Source organism: Lactuca saligna, chromosome 3 (assembly GCF_052625555.1).
Source record: "Lactuca saligna cultivar CGN05327 chromosome 3, ASM5262555v1, whole genome shotgun sequence".
NCBI lineage: Eukaryota > Viridiplantae > Streptophyta > Magnoliopsida > Asterales > Asteraceae > Lactuca > Lactuca saligna.
In genome coordinates this window covers 43,101,811-43,119,922 of record NC_136419.1, presented here as the reverse complement: position 1 = coordinate 43,119,922, position 18,112 = coordinate 43,101,811, and the positions used below count along the sequence as shown (strand labels likewise).

Sequence of the window (18,112 nt, the reverse complement as noted above, 5' to 3'; positions counted from 1 at the left end):
ATATTATTTCCAGGTTTACGGTATAAAAAATTGATTTAAATGTTATTATGTTATAGATTTGGATGTTAGTATGTTATTTCTGGATGGTTACTGAAATGGTTTTCATCGATGAGAGAAATAGGAGGAACATATGGTGGGGTTAACTGGTTATGGTGGGTCCATCTTTGGCTAGGTCTGTTTGGTGGTGACTTCAAAATAACGAAGGTGCCTGCTTCAAATCAGAGATAGTGGTGTCTTGTGGTATTTCTATGGTGTTATGGTCTCCCCAAATCTGATAGTGGGCAGAAAGAAAAAGGAGGGAGAGATCTTGGATTTGTGTTGTAAGTTATGGTTAGAGGTATGGGTGATTGTATTCCTACGGTGATAGCATATCTCGATTGTGGTGGTGTTGCAGGTTATGAATTTATTTTCCGGTAGCCGGTGGCGGATGGTGAAGGTGGTCATCGGTGGTTGGTGACCGATGGTAGGAGTGGGAGTGGGAGTAAGATTGCAAGTGGGTCCTATTTGTCAATAAATCAATTAATTAATTTTCTTTAATTAAATAAAATAAAAATAAAAACTAAAAAATAAAACGATAAGGTTATTATAGTCATTTCCAATAAGGTAGGGACTGACACCGAAACAAAATCAAAACCTATGGAAGGTCCGAATGCAAAATAAAAGATAGGGACCAAACACGAAATTTTGGTAAACCACATGAACGATTTCAGTAATTTAATCTTTATCACAGGAACGATTTCAGTAATTTAATCTTTAATAAAATACAAAAAAAATGACCATAAAGAGTTGATCTTATATGTAACATAATGCAAAGAAATAACATACACACATTGCCTTTATTTATGGATAAAAAATTTAAGTGCTAAAACATAAAGTATGTTATTATCAATAACAAAATGCAAGTACATTGTTATATATGATTGATAAAAAAAAAAAACATAAGCAGTTTTAGGAGAAGAAAACAAAGAACTGGCAACCTTTAGTTGTATTGTCATTCATTATTAATTGGATGTTCATGGGGCTTCCTTGATTTTAAAGTCTTAGGTTATGACATTTTATTCAAAAACTGGCTCATCTTCCCAAAGAAGTTCCATTTTTTTGTGGAACTAGTGGTTAAGGAGGTGGGCAACTTTCAAGTATTTGTCTTTGCTACTAGCAGCCCATGGGATAAAATTAGAAAAAAACTATTAGAAGGACACGGTTTATGATTCCACTGATGTTGAAGATGATTGAAAATTTGAGGTGATACATGATGAAAAGAGTTCTATATAGCAATATATGAGATTACCCCAAGACAGTAATATGTAAGATGCTACATGTCCATTACATCATAATGTGTATATATACCATACATAAGGATCGTTCCAAAAGTAAATATGATTATGATTAAGAAGTTTAAGCTTCACTTTCTCTTTGTTTCTTGCAAGAAAAGATGGTTTACTTTGCAAGCAGTCCCCATGTGAAGCAACTGAAGGCTTTCGACAAACGTATCCATATCGAATAAAAAAGAATCATCATTAAAGTTCACTAGACTTGATCTCGACCTTTTCTTAGGATTATAAACTTGGAGCCCTTGGAAGTAAGTTTCTAGCAACAAATCACCATTGTTGGTCAGTCCCAAAACTGTCTTTACCCCTGCTTGAATTTGATTTGTTTTCGATTTAAAAATCACAGACCAAGAAGCATCTGCATCTCTCCTCACCCAAATCCAACTGTCATCGAAAAGCTTTTCCATAGAAATCACAGCTACAGAACCTTGGATGGTTGTTACTTGGTGGATTGGCCAACTGGGTTTTGGCAAAGCAATCATGCCAAAAACATGACTGCTCAAATCGAATGTCATTATATTATAACAAAGTTGTCTTTTTTCTGAATTAGGCAAAGAATGTCCCACCACCCAATGCAATACACCGTTGAGATAACTCGTCGTTGATTTCACGTCATCATACAAAGGCATACGCGAAGCAATCGTATGCCAAGCACCGGTCTTGATGGTGTAAACGAATGAACTTTCTCCATTTCCATTTCCATATGCAGGAATACTCACAACCTTGTGATCATCAGTCATTGGGTCGAATCCAAGCCCGATCGCCATCTCACCAGAGCACCTCCGAAGAGGACAATAAGGCAGGGTTAGTTGGCGCATGATTGAAGGGTTCCATAGACTAATTACACCATTTTCATACAGTAGAAGAATTCCATTACATGAACCAACAATATTGACATTTCTTCTTGGAAACTTGACTGGTGTTATGTCTTTGTATCCACACAATGGCAATTGGTCTTCCGCATGTAACGTATAAAAGGAGGCAACACCATATTCTTTTTTGTGTTCACGTCTAATTACGTGTGTGAGGAGGATCCTTTGTGGGGATCGAGAAGTGTGCATGCGGATGAAACCGGGGCTATCGATACAAGAACATATTGATTTGGAGGCGGATCTAAACCGGAGGAGGGATTTCGGTGGTAGTCTTGTCAAGATTTCAACCATCAACTAACTCTTCACATAAATTATGTGACATTCTTCTGTAATTCTGTGTTTTCCAGCAAGATAGAAATTAGTAGTAGTATGATATAATCAAAACCATTGGTTTTCAAGATTTCAAAAAGTATTTTTGTTTAATCAAATCATACCTTCTTTTTGAAGGAAATCTACAAAATATTTCATAACGATTACTAAAGCACAATGACAAATCCATGATTCAAACTAACATGTATCAAACTTAGGGTATGTTTGGGTTAGCTTTTTTATGTCAAAGGTGATTTTTAAGAAAAGTGCTTATTCAAGTGTTTGGAAGCGAAAAACTGCTTTTTCAAGAGTAAAATAGTTAAAAAAAAAGCTAAAAAGCTAGGATTTTCTAGCTTTTTGAAAGTTTTACTTTTTCCTATCCAAAAAGCTATTTTAAAAAACATTTTTCAAATATACAAACACTTTTTTAACTTATTAGCTTTTTAAAAAGCTAATAAGCTTTTTTTAAAAGCTATCCCAAACACCCACTTAAACTTATCAAAAAAGTTTATTATCGGGTCAAGATGTGATCAATAATACAAAAAAAAATCAAACATAAATTATAAAAGTAGTAGCAATGACCTACAACTGAGGGACAATTGAGGTTAGATTTCATATATTCAATCTGGCTAAGACTGCATGCTATTAAGTAGCTAGAGAGGTGAACCAACCTCCATATTTATTTGCTATCTTACGTCTTTTACTTATTTCTTATTAGTTTAGATGTGTTCTTTTTTACAAATTTAACTCTTCTCCTTTTTACTGATTTCTGCTTGCATTTTTCTTAATCTATCTATCTTTTCAGATTTGTGCTTTTTTTTTTCTTCTGGTTTATTGATTTAACCTAAAACAACATGTGTCCAAGGCCATAAACAAAGGGTATCCATGACAAAATATCATATAATCTCTAAATATATTCTCAAAGCAAGGTGCTAATTAACATTTACGTAAATTCCTCTTTGCTAGAGCAATAGTAGTATTCACTAGATAAGCATAAAACTTCAAATTGAACTGTGTTGCCTTTGCCATGACAGTAGAAAGAAAATTATATTCCATTACTAATTGTTAAATTCAAAGTGGATTTATATTTCTCATCCAGATTCCAGAACTTGTACTTTAGTGATGCATGTTGATCAAATTTTATTTAAAATCAATACAAATCTTACTTTTACTATGTGGTTTTGTATAAACACTCTGATTTGATTCCGACCTTAGTCAGTTTACATACCCTATTTAATTATAAAGCTATTTAAAGAGAAAATATCGACTTTGATTATCGATGTTGGCTACAACATGCAAAATCGCAAGTTAACTACACAATACTAATAAAGTTATTATCTTTTTCGTTGTATTTTTCAACTTGTAACTAAAGATCCTAATTAGCAATACTAATTTAGTATCCCATTTTCACATACGGACATATCTCGTATATATAACTCAGAAAAATTATCTCTTTAAAAGCCTAAGCAAATTATTATCCTCACAAATTTAATGAACCAAGAAAATCAAACAGAGTATAAAAAATACTTACCGGAAAAGAGGAACAGTGAATTCGACTGCGATGAAGAAGGTTGTATTGATTAAGATCCCGTCGCTTACATGAATATGTCGGTCGGTGCAAGGCTTTATAGGGCTTATATGCGCCACAATTAACACAGGTTTCACTAAATGGGCTGACCCGTTATTTGCTTAAATTGGAAAACCTTATTATTAAACAACCAAAAAAAGAGAGAATTCATCAAATGACCAAAGGAGGGATTGTTTGTAGCACATGACCATGACCATGAAAAACACAATTTTATTAAATGATCACTACTTTTAAAGAGAGGGGCTCTACAGAAGTCCTTACGCTATGAGGAATGGGAAAAATCACTGAGGAAATAAGGTGGCAAGGTAAATTTCGTAATATCACCAACCATTTCCGTAGAAGAGTAATCATTCCTTAGAAGCGTACATCATTCTGCAGAGACCTGCTCTGTGGAAATGTCAGAAAAAATTAATGCTTTCAGCTACCATTTCCTCATAGGTGTACATACGTTCTGCAAAGGCGTACTCATTTCTGCATACCCTTCTCTGCGGAACTATGTAAAAGCACTTTTTTTGTTTTTTTCCTCATGTGTCTGATTCCTCAGAGTGTAAAGACTTCCGCAGAGCCTCTCTCTGCTAAAGTCGTGGTCGTTTAATAAAATTGTGTTTTTCATGATCATTTTGGTTATTTGAGGAATTTTCTCCCCGAAAAATCAATGCCTAGCAAGGCACTAGGCAGGGGAAAAACAATAAGACAACAATTTACAACATCTCAAATAAGAAAAAGGAGAGCATGACCAAGTCACACAATTACAATTTCCATATTTTCCCCCTATGTTTAAACCATGTACACCAACTCAATTACATCATCTACAATTTTAGCAGGGGAAGAAGACATCTTGTACCTTTTCTTCCATATAAGCCATAGGAACCCGTAATGGTGAGATATAATTTCTTTTTCTTCGGACAATTGCCCTACAAAGCAGGCGAAGTTGATAAGCTCTTCTACCTTAGAGGCTGAAGGAAGGGGAATGTTACAGCATTTAAAGATCCATATCAGCACCTCTTTAGCAAACGGGCAAGATACTAAGATGTGATCATCAGTCTCACTTTCAACTTTGCACATAGGACAACAAGAAGAGCCAATATTAACTCCCTTGTTTTTAAGAGCCTCTCCTGTGGGGATACGCCCTCCAAACGGCAAGCTGATCAAAGAAAACATTATCATATTATCAAAACCGGCCTTACAATGCTCTTCAATGCTAGTGCACGGGCTGACACCTTCATCTCCACCACTTACATTATCAACTGTCTTCCATCAAAAATTCTTGCACAAAAGTCCCCATTCGAGATGTTTCACTCACCACCAAATTATGATGTTTTTAGGGTTTTTGGTTGTTGGGATTTTCCATATTTACACAACTATTCGGCTAACAAATTAGCTCCTTGCAACAGTTCTTGTATTTTCATCGGATCTAGCCCCCATTACAAGGGTTATCGTTGTTTGGATCCCACCTCCAGTCGATGAAAACACCTTCCCGTTTAAAGGATTTTCGCCACATGTTGATCAAGGAAAGTTACTGTTCATAGATTTTCAAGAACCAATTGTGACTCCACCATCACCTTCATTACCAGCTCCTCAAAGCCACAATTTGGAGCCAGCTCCGTTGTGCTCCCTTTGACCGAATAGGAACTTTTCTATAGCTGGTCAACACCTTACGTCCTCTCCGTCTATACCTGCATCGCATCAGGTCCCTCACTGTCACCTACTGCCTCGCTAGAGCCTCTTGCCGCCACTCCAGTTGTTACCTCAGCCTCCACTCATCCTATCATAACCCGGTCTTCTGTAAGAATTTTTAAACCAAGACATCTTGTACACCTCGCATATATACTTGGAGCATGCACTCTCTTTGCTACAAAAGAACCCCAATGGTTCAAATCTGCAGTCACTATGGAAGAAGAAATTGTTGTGAATAACAAACTAATAGACGCGCAAGGAAACCGACAAATAATATTGAGAATTATATGTAGATTAGTTGCGAATAATAGATCCAATTATTATTATTATATTTACCGAGTTTCGTCCAGAAACTAGATCTATCCTTCTCGATTAGATCCGATTATAAGAAAGGTAGAAGATGACTGTCCTGTTATTGGACGAATTAAACACAAGACAGAAAAGTAAAACGGACCTGTTGATTGTTGATCTTGATCTTGAAACAACTGCACGGATCAAACTCCTGTCCTTAAAGGTTTTTACTTCGCTTATACTGGTTGTAAGCAACAGAGTAAAAACCCCAGGATTTAATGCAGCTTTATCGATAGTCCAACAGCACTGGAAATCGATAAATACAAAAACCGACTACTTGGAAACTAGGAAAAAACACAGAGAGAGGGAGGAAGCTTTCAGATTTCGAGAGTATCCATATGGCTCCTAGGGAGCTGTATTTATAGGTATCGTAACCCTAGAAGGCATCAAACGGGCCCCTATAGGTCGACCCCAGAAACCCTAGGGCGACAGCTTGCTCTCCAAGCAATCCGTTTCCTGATCCTTCTAGAATACCCTGACTTGGCCTCCACGAAATCAACGACGGTCAACCATTTGACCGAATCGGTCAAAAATAAAAGCTCCTTAGCTCCCAGCAACCGATGCAAAGTGCGCCTAAATCGTGCACTCGCGGTGTCGGCTAGTGCTAGGCTAGGCTAGGCGTGCACGTGGGCTTGGCCCATTCCTTTGATCCACTAAAGCCTTTGAAGGTTTACCAAGGGAATAGACTTATAAATCCACAAAAGTTTCTTCCCCCCACCAATGTGGGATACAAAGGAAATTGCCAACTTGCAATTCCTTGATATATAAAGTTCCAACAGAAATGAGTGCTCTTAGATCCAACAACATTTGGGATCTCATTCCTGACCTACATGGTTCAAATATTGTGGGTTCCAAGGAGCATCTCAATCTGCATGTGTCCTCACCCAAATCCAATTGTCAATGGAAACCCTAGAAATCACAGCTGGAGAACCTTTGATGGTTGTTACTTGGTGGATTGGCCAACTGGGTTTTGGCAAAGCAATCATGTAAAAAACATAAGTGCTCAAATCGTATGTCTTTCTATATAACATGCCCTTGATTTCACTATAGAATAAGGGCCCCAAACTCTTGTCTTCATGGCCTAAACAAATGTATTTTCTACAATTCCTCCAAATATAGGTATACTCACATTCTTGTTATCATCAGTGATTGGGTCGAAACCAAGCCCCAACCCTAGCCCATAAATGCATCTTTGAGGGCACTGTGGCAGGGAAATTAGTTGGTGCATAGACTAATATCACCATTTTCACAATTAAGCAGACAGAGAATTCCATTACATGAACCAACAATATTGACATTTCTGAGTGGAAACTTGACTACTGTTATACCAATGTATCAACACAACTGCAATTGATCTTCTGCATGTAACGTCAAAGGGTGGTATAGTGATATCATTGTGTATATTTATGTTTAACTAGGTGTGTCAAGACGAGTCTTTGTGGGGATCGAGAAGTGAATGCGGATGAAATCGTGGCTATCATAAGTGCACATACAATAAGACTTTATATAGCTTTACTGAGACTTCTTTTTAAAATCCAATTGCATCAACTGATCATTAATTTTGCTTATGTGCTTTAGGTAACATGTTTGATGCATGATGATTTAGGTTTATGGTCTTTACTAATGTGGAGAATTGTTTGACTGGAAGCCAATAACTTGATATACATATATTGTTTTCTAGTTAAGTAGTTGCTTAAAAGGAATGAATTTGTTGATTTGTTTCGGATGAAAATACCACAGGCGAAGGCATATTTCTACCCTTCGGGATATCCCCTAGTTTTATTCAAAAGCTGACTCAAATTGTCCTTTATTGTATCAGTGTTTGCTGATGGGATAAAATTAAAAGAAACTCATGGATGAAATTCGCAGATTAGGTTATGTAACCAAGAGGCTGGGATCGATAGTGCTTGCTATTTGTCCTTATCTTTATTTTCTATTTCGTTAAAGAAAAAAACATGGTTGTAGAAATCGGGATTAATCGATTGACGTTCTCCAACCGTCGAGAATTAGGTCATTAATCAGAAATTTAGGATTAATCAGGTTTAGTGGGATTAATCGGTCAACAAAAGTCAAAATAATCGAAAAAAGTAAAAAAAAAAAAAAAAAAAGTCAATTTTTTAAAAAAAAAAAATTCAAAAAAACCAACTTTCTTTTTTTACTCCAAAATTTTCAAATTTTCAAATATTATACTATAATATTCATATTTTCGTATTTCCAAATTACAATTTTTCTTATTTTCTAATTATGAAGTACTTGTTTTTCTTAAGATATATTAATATTTAATTAATTTTAATATTTTATTAATAATCTATGGTCCCCGATTAGTCCTCGATTAATCCCCACCAAGACCGATTAATCCATTAACACTAGTCGACCGTCGAGCTACCGTCAAACGATTTTTACAACCTTGAAAAAAAATGCAATTTGTTTATGTTTTTTACTATGTTATGTTTTCCTAGTTTTATTTATAGAGAAAATTGCAAATTTAGCCAAATATATTAATTGTTTTGTAGAAAATAGTTAAAAAAACCCAAATTACAAAAATAACCCTTAAAATCACAGATGGACTAAGTCCATCTGTGATTTCGCATTTCCATGTGCGAACGTACAAGTGCCTATAACACATTTGTGCTTTAGGCACTTGTACGTTCGCACATGGAACAGTCCATCTGTGAATTTGTACATTCCATCTGTGATTTCGTAGCTATTTTGTATAAAAGTTTTTTTCCCTTCATTTTTCACTATCTTTTTTAGAGAAACTTTTTCTTTCCACCTCCCATCAGTTACAACGCAAACAAAATATTCATTCATTTTTTTAGAGAGGTTTTAAACAAATTTTCTAAGGAAATAACACAAAAATAATAATTTTTTGAAAAATTTTATATATAATAAGGTTGTTTCGTAGTTAAACCCTATCAATTTTGTAGTCAAAATATTAAAAAAAAATTTTAAAAAACAAAAAACACACAAAATCGTAGGTGAATAGAGAGGAAATTGTAAATGGACATAGTCCATCTGCGATTTTAGGCTGGAAAGGGATTATATATACAACGAAAAAAACCCACCTACAAACATACAAGTGGCTAAAACACGTTTGTGCTTTAGTCACTTGTACGTTTAGAGATGGAATGGCGAAATCATAGATGGATTGTACCCATCTGCAATTTTAGTGGCTAAAAATACAATTTTGATTTTTTTAGCTATTTTCCACAAAATAATTAGTGTATTTGGTTAAATTTGTAATTTTCTATTATTTATATATTCAAGGGTTAATTAAAGGATTGGCAGGGTTTATGATTGCATTGATGTCGAAGATGATTGAAATTTTAATGATGAAAAGAGTTCGTGTATATTGTATAGCAATATTTAAGATTACCCCATGACAGTTTTATATAAGATGCAATAATGTGTCCATTAATAAGGATCATTCCAAAAGTAACTATGATTATGATTAAGAGATTTGAGCTTAGTAAGTCGCTCAACTTCTCATATTAAAATAAATAATTTATTTGATATTTTCATTTAAGTGAAGAAGTAGCCTGCAAGAAAAGAGGGTTTGCCTCCTGGTAAGCAATCCCCATGTGAAGCAGCTCAAGGGTTTCGACATACGTATCCATGTCCAATAAGGCTGAAGTATGATTGAACTCCATTAGTGTTGATAGTGCCCCTGTCTTAGGATTGTAAACTCGGAACCCTTAACCATCCGGGTAAAGCGAACGTAGTGGCAGATGCCTTGAGCCGTAAGTCATTTTCCCTAATAATATTGATAATGGATCTTCTGTTTCGGCAACGTGTATGAGGATATCTGTGAATTCTCTACTTGTGGTCTTGATCAGGGAGGCCTAACCCGAGGGTGTACAACAGGAGAACTAAAAACTTGAGAGAATTAGAGGCGATATCACCCGATTTGTGCAGGATAGTCGAGGATTGTTGACCAAGATAGAAAAAGTTTTAAAATTTTTTTGAATTTTTATGGATGTTACATTTGTATTTTAAAACCAAAATAAAATGTTGATTTTTTATTGGATACAATTAAAACCTAGAAAACAAATTTTTTTTTTGTTATTGATTACCATTTTAAATCAGTTTTCCTAATAATATTGCATAAAACTCGAAAATATAATGTATCAGAAATTAGAAATTAAAAACTAAAATACTGCAAGTTGGTAATTAAAAATTACGAATATTACATTATTTAGAAAGGACCCGATGTGTATTACATCATGCTCTTCCACATGATTTAATGGAATATATTTTGGAACATTTTATAATATCTAATTTCACTTTGTTATATTGTAATAATCAAATGGTATTGTTCTAAAACTTAAAAAAATGTAAATAAGTTTTTATGGTTTGTATTGGCTAGCCTTAAGCTTTGGTCTCAACTAGCCTTGAGTTTGGCCTCAGCTAGCATTGGTTTCATCTCTACCCTCAAGCGTGGCTCGACTAGCGTTGGCTTTGAGGATGGCCTCGACTATAACCTAGGTCTTGTGCTTGGCCTCATCTAACCTTTCCTTTCGCCTTAGCATTAGCATTGAGCTTAGTTGTAGAGTTATGGTCTACCATTAGACCCCAATATCAAAATGACTTGTGGGTCTTCGAGTAGATTGTACGTAAGACACCAAACTTTAAACGGATTTTCGATCAAATATTTTTGTAAATTTTAAGGTGATGTTTATCCCATAAAAATGAAATGCTTATCCATGGTCATGTGGCAAATACTTCAGAGAAGAAAAATGGTGAATTATTGTGCTTCTCGTGGTAAAGGTTTGGAAAAAGAAAGGTTGTAAATATATTTATATATAAGGGGTGTTTGGAGAGGGAAAAAAGATGTTACTTATTGCTTATTACTTATTTCTATCACAATAAGCTAAATTTAAGTGTTTGGATGTGAATCCTTAAAAATCAGCTTATTGTGGTAGCGATAAGCTAAATAAGTTGATTTTAATAAACATCTCCCATCTTGCTTATTTCCACAATGCTTATTTCCACCGCCAATAAACTAATAAGGTATAATCTAATTTATCCAAACACTCCCATAATATTATCTTGGTTTACCATAATTTTGCATTTACCCATTAAAGTAAACAAAAAATTAATGCAAATTACATTGTTAGAGTTTTGTTTATTTGATTATTTAGGTTTATATTATTATATTCTTTCCCTAATTTAATTTGGGAGAATTTTTTTGAATAAAACTAATTTGGTGGAAGGCTTTTTCGAAGCATGTTCAAAATTTAAGCACGATAAAGAAGAAAGAAAAAATTTTAGACAAAATTTCATAATTTGGTACAAGGGTAAGATAGTATTTTCTATAAAATTATAATAGCTCAAAAGTTAGATTTAATGGCAGAAAAGCCACTCATGAACTTTTTCAAACCACAGGACCATTGATGTGATGTTTTCCATGAAAGTTTTTAAATTGAGATATTTTGTAAACCATTGGACTAAATTATGAAATTTTATAAAAAAAAATTAAATTCCATATATGCTTATCTCATCCAAATCGAGTGACTTTTTATGTGGCTAAGAATGAAGATTCTTCATATTGCGTCTCAAGAATTACTACCAATGCAATGCAGAAAAAAAATTTAAAAAAAAAGTCAAAATCAAAATCAAGAATGATTGTATTTTTCACGAATGGAATGCATTCTTTTGAAAAGTGAAGTATATTTTTAAAAAATAGTTAAAATTGAATATATTTTTGTATGGTTTCTTTATCTAGAAAATATGACCTTTTACTTTCTTTCAAAAGTATCAGCATGTCTTTAAAAAAAATATTGAACAATGAAAATATACTCTTTCAATAATTCATTATTATTATTATTATTATTATTATTATTATTATTATTATTATTATTATTATTATTATTATTATTATTATGTAAATGCTATGAGAATTGTTTTTTTGGAAACCATTTGGGATTGTTGATTCTTCTTGACTATTGAATGTCTATATTTAATTATTATGTTTTTAATTCAATTTATTCTTAGTGGTAAAACTCGAAAACTTTAAATCGGAAAACCTAGTTTTTACAATAAAAACATATGTTTTTTTAGAATAAAAATGTATTCTATCAAGAATGAAGTGTATTTGATTATATCTCAAAAATATTTCTACTAGATTGAGTGTTTTTTTTTTTTTTTTTTTTGCAATATATATATATATATATATATATATATATATATATATATATATATATATATATATATATATATATATATATATATATATATATTTCAAAAGAATCTAGATTTCATTATTGTCTTGTCTAAAATAAGGATACACAAAATGTGATGTTATGTTATCATGTTTTTGAAATTTGAATTCTTGAAAAAATTAATAATATTAAATGTAATAGTATTTTTTTTTAAATGATTGTATTTTTCATTGATCCAATGGTTAAAATTTAGTTAAATAGATAAGGATTATTTCTATCATTTTGTGAAATTTTCCCAAGACAATTTATGAAATTTCGCATAATGATCATTTGTGAAATTTTAATAGATTTATTTAAAATTTCACAACTATTTGTGAATTTTAGATAAAGAACATTTTTGTTATTGTGTTGTCTAGACTTCATCTAATATTCAAACTACAATGCATGTCTAATAGACTTATTTAAAATTTCACAAATAGCCATTGATGAAATTTCATAAATAATATTTTGGCAAGTTTTATAAAATTGTATTTATCTATAATTCTTTTAATTTATGTGATTTATATAACGAATATCTATGACAATCACTTTGTGTATAAAGGTTTGCTATATACATCTATGACAATGACTATTTGTGTTTAAGTTTTGCTATATAGAAATTGTCCATGCAAAGAAAAAAAAAAATCACAAGCACTATTTTAAGGACAAACTAAAAGATTAATAACTATTTGTGAAATTTTGTTTTTTTTTAATTATTTTATTTACCATAAATAATTTAGGTATGATATTTGCTATTATACATGAATGTGGTGGAAGATTGTGATCGAAATGGATTTGAATCTTCCTTAATAAATGAAGGTTTTCTGTCATGTATCACCTTCTCATTCAATATGACACATGGTATTTTCATAATTTTTTCAATTAAATATATTTCCACTTGGCAAATTGTAGATTTTTTGGTATTCTATGAAACTAGGTGTGAGACCCATGTATTACATATGTTTAATTAAAAAAAATAAATATGAAATTCTAACAATTTGAAAAGTTTGAATTTATAAGAAAAATAAAAAAAAAATTGAATTATTAAAATTAATAAAGACTTTAATGTATTGAATACATTACATATATAAACTTTTTCTAATAAATATTTTACATATATATTACCTTACACATTAAATGTGAAATTTTAATTTAATAAAATAAAAAATACAATAAAATGACAAGTGGAAAATAGAAAATTTAAAAATTCTAGAAAAATGACATGTGTCCAAATGAATGAGGAGAAGATATGTGGCAAAAACCTTCATTTATTATAGTAGATTAAAAAATATCATTAATTAATACTACTAAAAAAAACGTATACCATCTATGCGTCTTTTTATATACAAATAAAAAGGAAACTAGAATATCCCTTATGGTTTTGTCAAAAAAAACACATTAAATCCAAATATCTCTTCCTAAATTACATACACAATTCTCGAAAATCACCACCCAAATTGATTTTTAATTGAAGAAACTTATCAAATTTCAATTCATTTTATTATTCATATCTTTTCCAAATTCAATTTTGAAAAATATATATAGCTAAAATCTCATTCATATGTCGACTTTTATTGAGAGATTGAAGATTTACAGCATCACCACGTTCATCATCATAGTCCATTATTGACAATATCTTCATCAGGTTAGCATATGTAATTATCGGTACAATTAGTGTTCTCTGGACAATGATTTGATTCTTTTTTATTTGAAGATTTGAAGATTTCATGTTTTCAGCTTCTCCTTTCCATGATAATATCGAATTGTAGAGATTTATGTACTAAATATTTACTCATGTTTCACTGCATATAAGCTGTTCGATTAAATGTCTCAAAGAATTTTTTTTTTATGTTACTTTTACTTGTTGAATTCGAATTCATATGGTTTTTCTTCAAACATTTACTCTTGCATTATCAAAATTCTACAGAAACATCTTCACAAGATTGGCAAATCATTTTGGTTTAATGATTACCTTATTTTGCAAAGTAGTTTATTGTTGAATCAATGCAAAGTTTATGTATTTTTTTTAATCTTTTTGTTGCATTTGTCCTTGATGAAGATGTGGGTAAATCTAAAGTTACGCTCAACCTTTGTGTGCTAAGCTTCATTATATGTATTTGTTTGGAGTTTGGTCTCGTCGCTTTCTTCATCTGTAGAAATTTAATTTAAAGTTACGTCTTATAGGAAGAAGGCAACAAGATGGAAGGACATATAACTTACCTTCTGCTTCTGAAGTTGTTGCTTTAATTGTTGGTGATATTGGTGATACAATTGATAACAAAGATATCATCGTAACAACTAAATCAGGAAGTCTACAACGTATAAACGAATTACATCCTTCGTACCTTGCTCTTCAGTACCCACTACTATTTCCATATGGGGATGATGGATATAGAGTTGACATCCCTCATAGAGATTTTGATGATTTAACGAATAGCAAACATCGTAATTGTACAATGAGAGAATTCTTTTCTTATAGAATTCAAGATAGAGTTAATGTTTTTTCATTAATTCTTAATTCACGAAGGCTTTTTCAACAATTTTTGGTTGATGCTTATACCATGATTGAAACTGAGAGACTATATTACATACGTAATCAGCAAAAAGTTCTTAGATGTGAATCGTATGAAACATTACGAAACGTACAAAGTGATGGTGGTACTGATATTTCCAACATCGGAAAACGTGTTATCTTGCCTTCTTCATTTACGGGTGGTGCACGCTACATGATGCAAAAATATTTAGATGCCATGTCGCTTTGTAAGTGGTTTGGATACCCAGATTTTTTCATAACCGTAACATGCAATCCAAAGTGACCTGAAATTAAAAGGTTTCTTGCTGACACCACACTTAATCCCGAAGATAGGCCCGATATCCTTTCCATATTATTCAAAATCAAGTTGAATTCTTTGATTAAAGACTTAAAGAAAAACGAGTTATTGGGTCGGGTCCAAGCAGGTACCTTATAATACAACAATACTTTTTATCATTATGTTTTTTTATTATATTATAATATTATATTTATTTTAATAGTTTACAGTTGTTTATACTGTGGAGTTTCAAAAGCGCGGTCTGCCTTATGCACATATATGTTTATTCATGCATTCTGATTACAAACTCCCAACTGTTGAACATATTGATCGAGTTATTTCGGCTGAAATTCCAAACAAAGAAAATGATCCAGAATTGTATGCACTTGTGAGTGAGTTTGTGATGCATGGTCCATGTGGTTTCGATAATCCTAAATGTCCATGCATGAGTGACAACAAGTGTTCAAAAAATTTCCCAAAGTCATTCTTACAAAATACCTCAATCGATTCTGATGGTTATCCTATATATAGGAGACGTAATGATGGATCTTTTGTTGAAAAGTCTGGTGTTAGATTAGACAACAGAAGTGTCGTTCCATATCATAAAGCCCTTTTGAAAAGATATCAGGCCCACATTAATGTTGAGTGGTGCAATCAAGCGGCTTCCATCAAATATTTGTTTAAATATATTAACAAGGGTCCTGATCGGGCTACTGTTGCAGTTGTTCAAAACAACGGAGATGATAATGATGATGTTTCCGTTGATGAAATACAAAACTACTATGATTGTAGGTATTTGTCTGCATGTGAAGCTTCATGGCGTATATTTGCATTTGATGTTCATTACAGATATCCTTCTATTGTAAGGCTTCCATTCCATCTCCCTGGAAAACAAAATATTGTATATGGAGCAGACGATTATATTGAAGATGTCCTCAACAAACAATCTGTTTCTTCTTCGATGTTCTTATCTTGGATGACCTGTAATGAACATAATGTTGATGCACGAAAACTTTCTTATGTTGAGTTTCCTACAAAATTTGTATGGAAACAGGAAGATCGTTGTTGGGAGCCAAGAAAACAAGGGTTTTCTATTGGAAGAATTCACAAAGTCTTGCCTAATCTAGGTGAAGCATATTTTTTGAGAATTCTTTTAAATAAAGTCAAAGGGCCAAAATCATTTGAAGATATTCGCAAGGTTAATGGACAAGTCTGTCCTACTTTTAGAGATGCATGTTATGCGCTTGGACTTTTAGAAGATGATAGAGAATATATTGATGCCATCGAGGAAGCAAGTCACTCAGGATCTGGTTATTATTTACGGTTTCTATTTGCAACCATGCTAAAGTCTAATAGTTTGTCTAGACCATATTATGTCTGGGAAAATACTTGGCAATACTTATCTGATGGAATTCTCTACAATCAACGAATAAGATTAAAGACTCCAGGTATTATTATTTTTTCCATTATTTACATTACACACATTATTTATATATTTTTCATGTGAATAATTATACAATTAATTTTAAATTAACTTTACTATTGTACAGGTTTATCACTTAATGATGATCAGATTAAAAACTTGATGCTATATGAGATTGAAAAAATTCTACTCCAAAATAGTTCAAGCCTAAGAGATTTTGTTGGGATGCCTTACCCTGATCATGATTTGGCATCTTCTACAAACAATCGTTTAATTACTGAGGAGTTAGATTTTGATATAACGATTCTACAAAAAGAATCGCATCAGTTACTTGAGTCATTAACAGTTGAACAACGCTCAATTTTTGATGAAATCATGACAGCTGTTAAACAAAAAAAAGGATGAGTGTTTTTTGTTTATGGCTATAGAGGTACTGGGAAAACTTTCCTTTGGAAGACTTTATCTGCATCTTTAAGATCTAAAGGTGATATCGTCCTAAATGTTGCTTCAAGTGGTATTGCTTCATTGTTACTAACCGGAGGTAGAACAGCACACTCACGCTTTATAATTCCTCTAAATCTTACAGAGGATTCTTTTTGTTCTTTTGGGAAAGACAGTGATGTAACCGAATTGTTAAAAAAAACATCATTGATTATATGGGACTAGGCACCTATGATTCATAAGCATGCATTTGAAGCCTTGGATCGCTCTATGAAAGATATATTCACTTGTGATCTTCGTACCAACTCAAAGTTGCCATTTGGAGGAAAAACAATTGTTTTTAGAGGAGATTTTAGACAAATTCTACATGTTATTCCTAACGGAAGCAGGCAAGAGATTGTTAATGCTTCTTTATGTTCCTCTTACATTTGGTCAAATTGCAAAGTGTTAACATTGACAAAAAAAACATGAGGTTAAGTGTTCTCGCATCCAATATTCAAGAAACGACAACTTTTGCTAAATGGATTTTGGATATAGGAGAAGGAAAAGTTGGTGGTTTAAATAATGGAGAGACAATTATTGATATTCCTGATGATCTTCTCATTGTTGATTCTATTGATCCTATTGGTTCATTAATTGAATTTGTCTATCCTTCTATCGTTGAAAATGCCAAGAATCCGATTTATTTTCAAGAAAGAGCAATCTTTGCACCGAAGAATGAAGTCGTTCAAGAGATTAACGAGCGTTTGTTAAAATTATTTCCAGGAGCCCAACAGGAGTATTTAAGTTCAGATAGTCTTTCACATGCAGATTTTGTTCATGATAACATCGATGAAACTTTATACTCCCCTGATGTTCTAAATGGTCTTAGACCTTCAGGTATGCCAATTCATAAGTTGGTATTAAAAGTCGGTGTTCCAGTTATGTTACTAAGAAATATTGATCAAAAATCCGGATTGTGCAATGGAACACGGCTACGGGTTATTGCATTGGGCAAACGTGTTATAGAAGCTGAGATAATATCTGGAAGTAATATCGGAAACCATACGTTTATTCCAAGAATGTCTTTGACGCCTTCAGATAAAAGGATTTCTTTCATATTTTAAAAACGAC

General features: G+C 32.5%; 2 protein-coding genes across 2 annotated transcripts; one reads left to right on the top strand and one right to left on the bottom strand.

Annotated features, from left to right (window-relative positions):
- Positions 1-1,323: 1,323 nt before the first annotated feature.
- LOC145036086 (F-box/kelch-repeat protein At3g06240-like) lies at positions 1,324-4,163 on the bottom strand. The gene is made up of 2 exons (XM_078984566.1): positions 4,041-4,163; positions 1,324-2,534 (listed from the first exon to the last, which is right to left on the bottom strand). Exon 2 carries the CDS (start codon positions 2,489-2,491, stop codon positions 1,403-1,405), a length of 1,089 nt encoding a protein of 362 aa, XP_078840692.1. The 5' UTR covers positions 2,492-2,534; positions 4,041-4,163; the 3' UTR covers positions 1,324-1,402.
- Positions 4,164-14,329: 10,166 nt separating this feature from the next.
- On the top strand, positions 14,330-18,105 carry LOC145035430 (uncharacterized). The gene is made up of 7 exons (XM_078983974.1): positions 14,330-14,390; positions 14,510-15,120; positions 15,359-16,583; positions 16,686-16,884; positions 16,987-17,179; positions 17,225-17,388; positions 17,478-18,105. The coding sequence occupies exons 1-7, from the start codon at positions 14,330-14,332 to the stop codon at positions 18,103-18,105; spliced, it is 3,081 nt and encodes a 1,026-aa protein (XP_078840100.1).
- Positions 18,106-18,112: the final 7 nt, after the last annotated feature.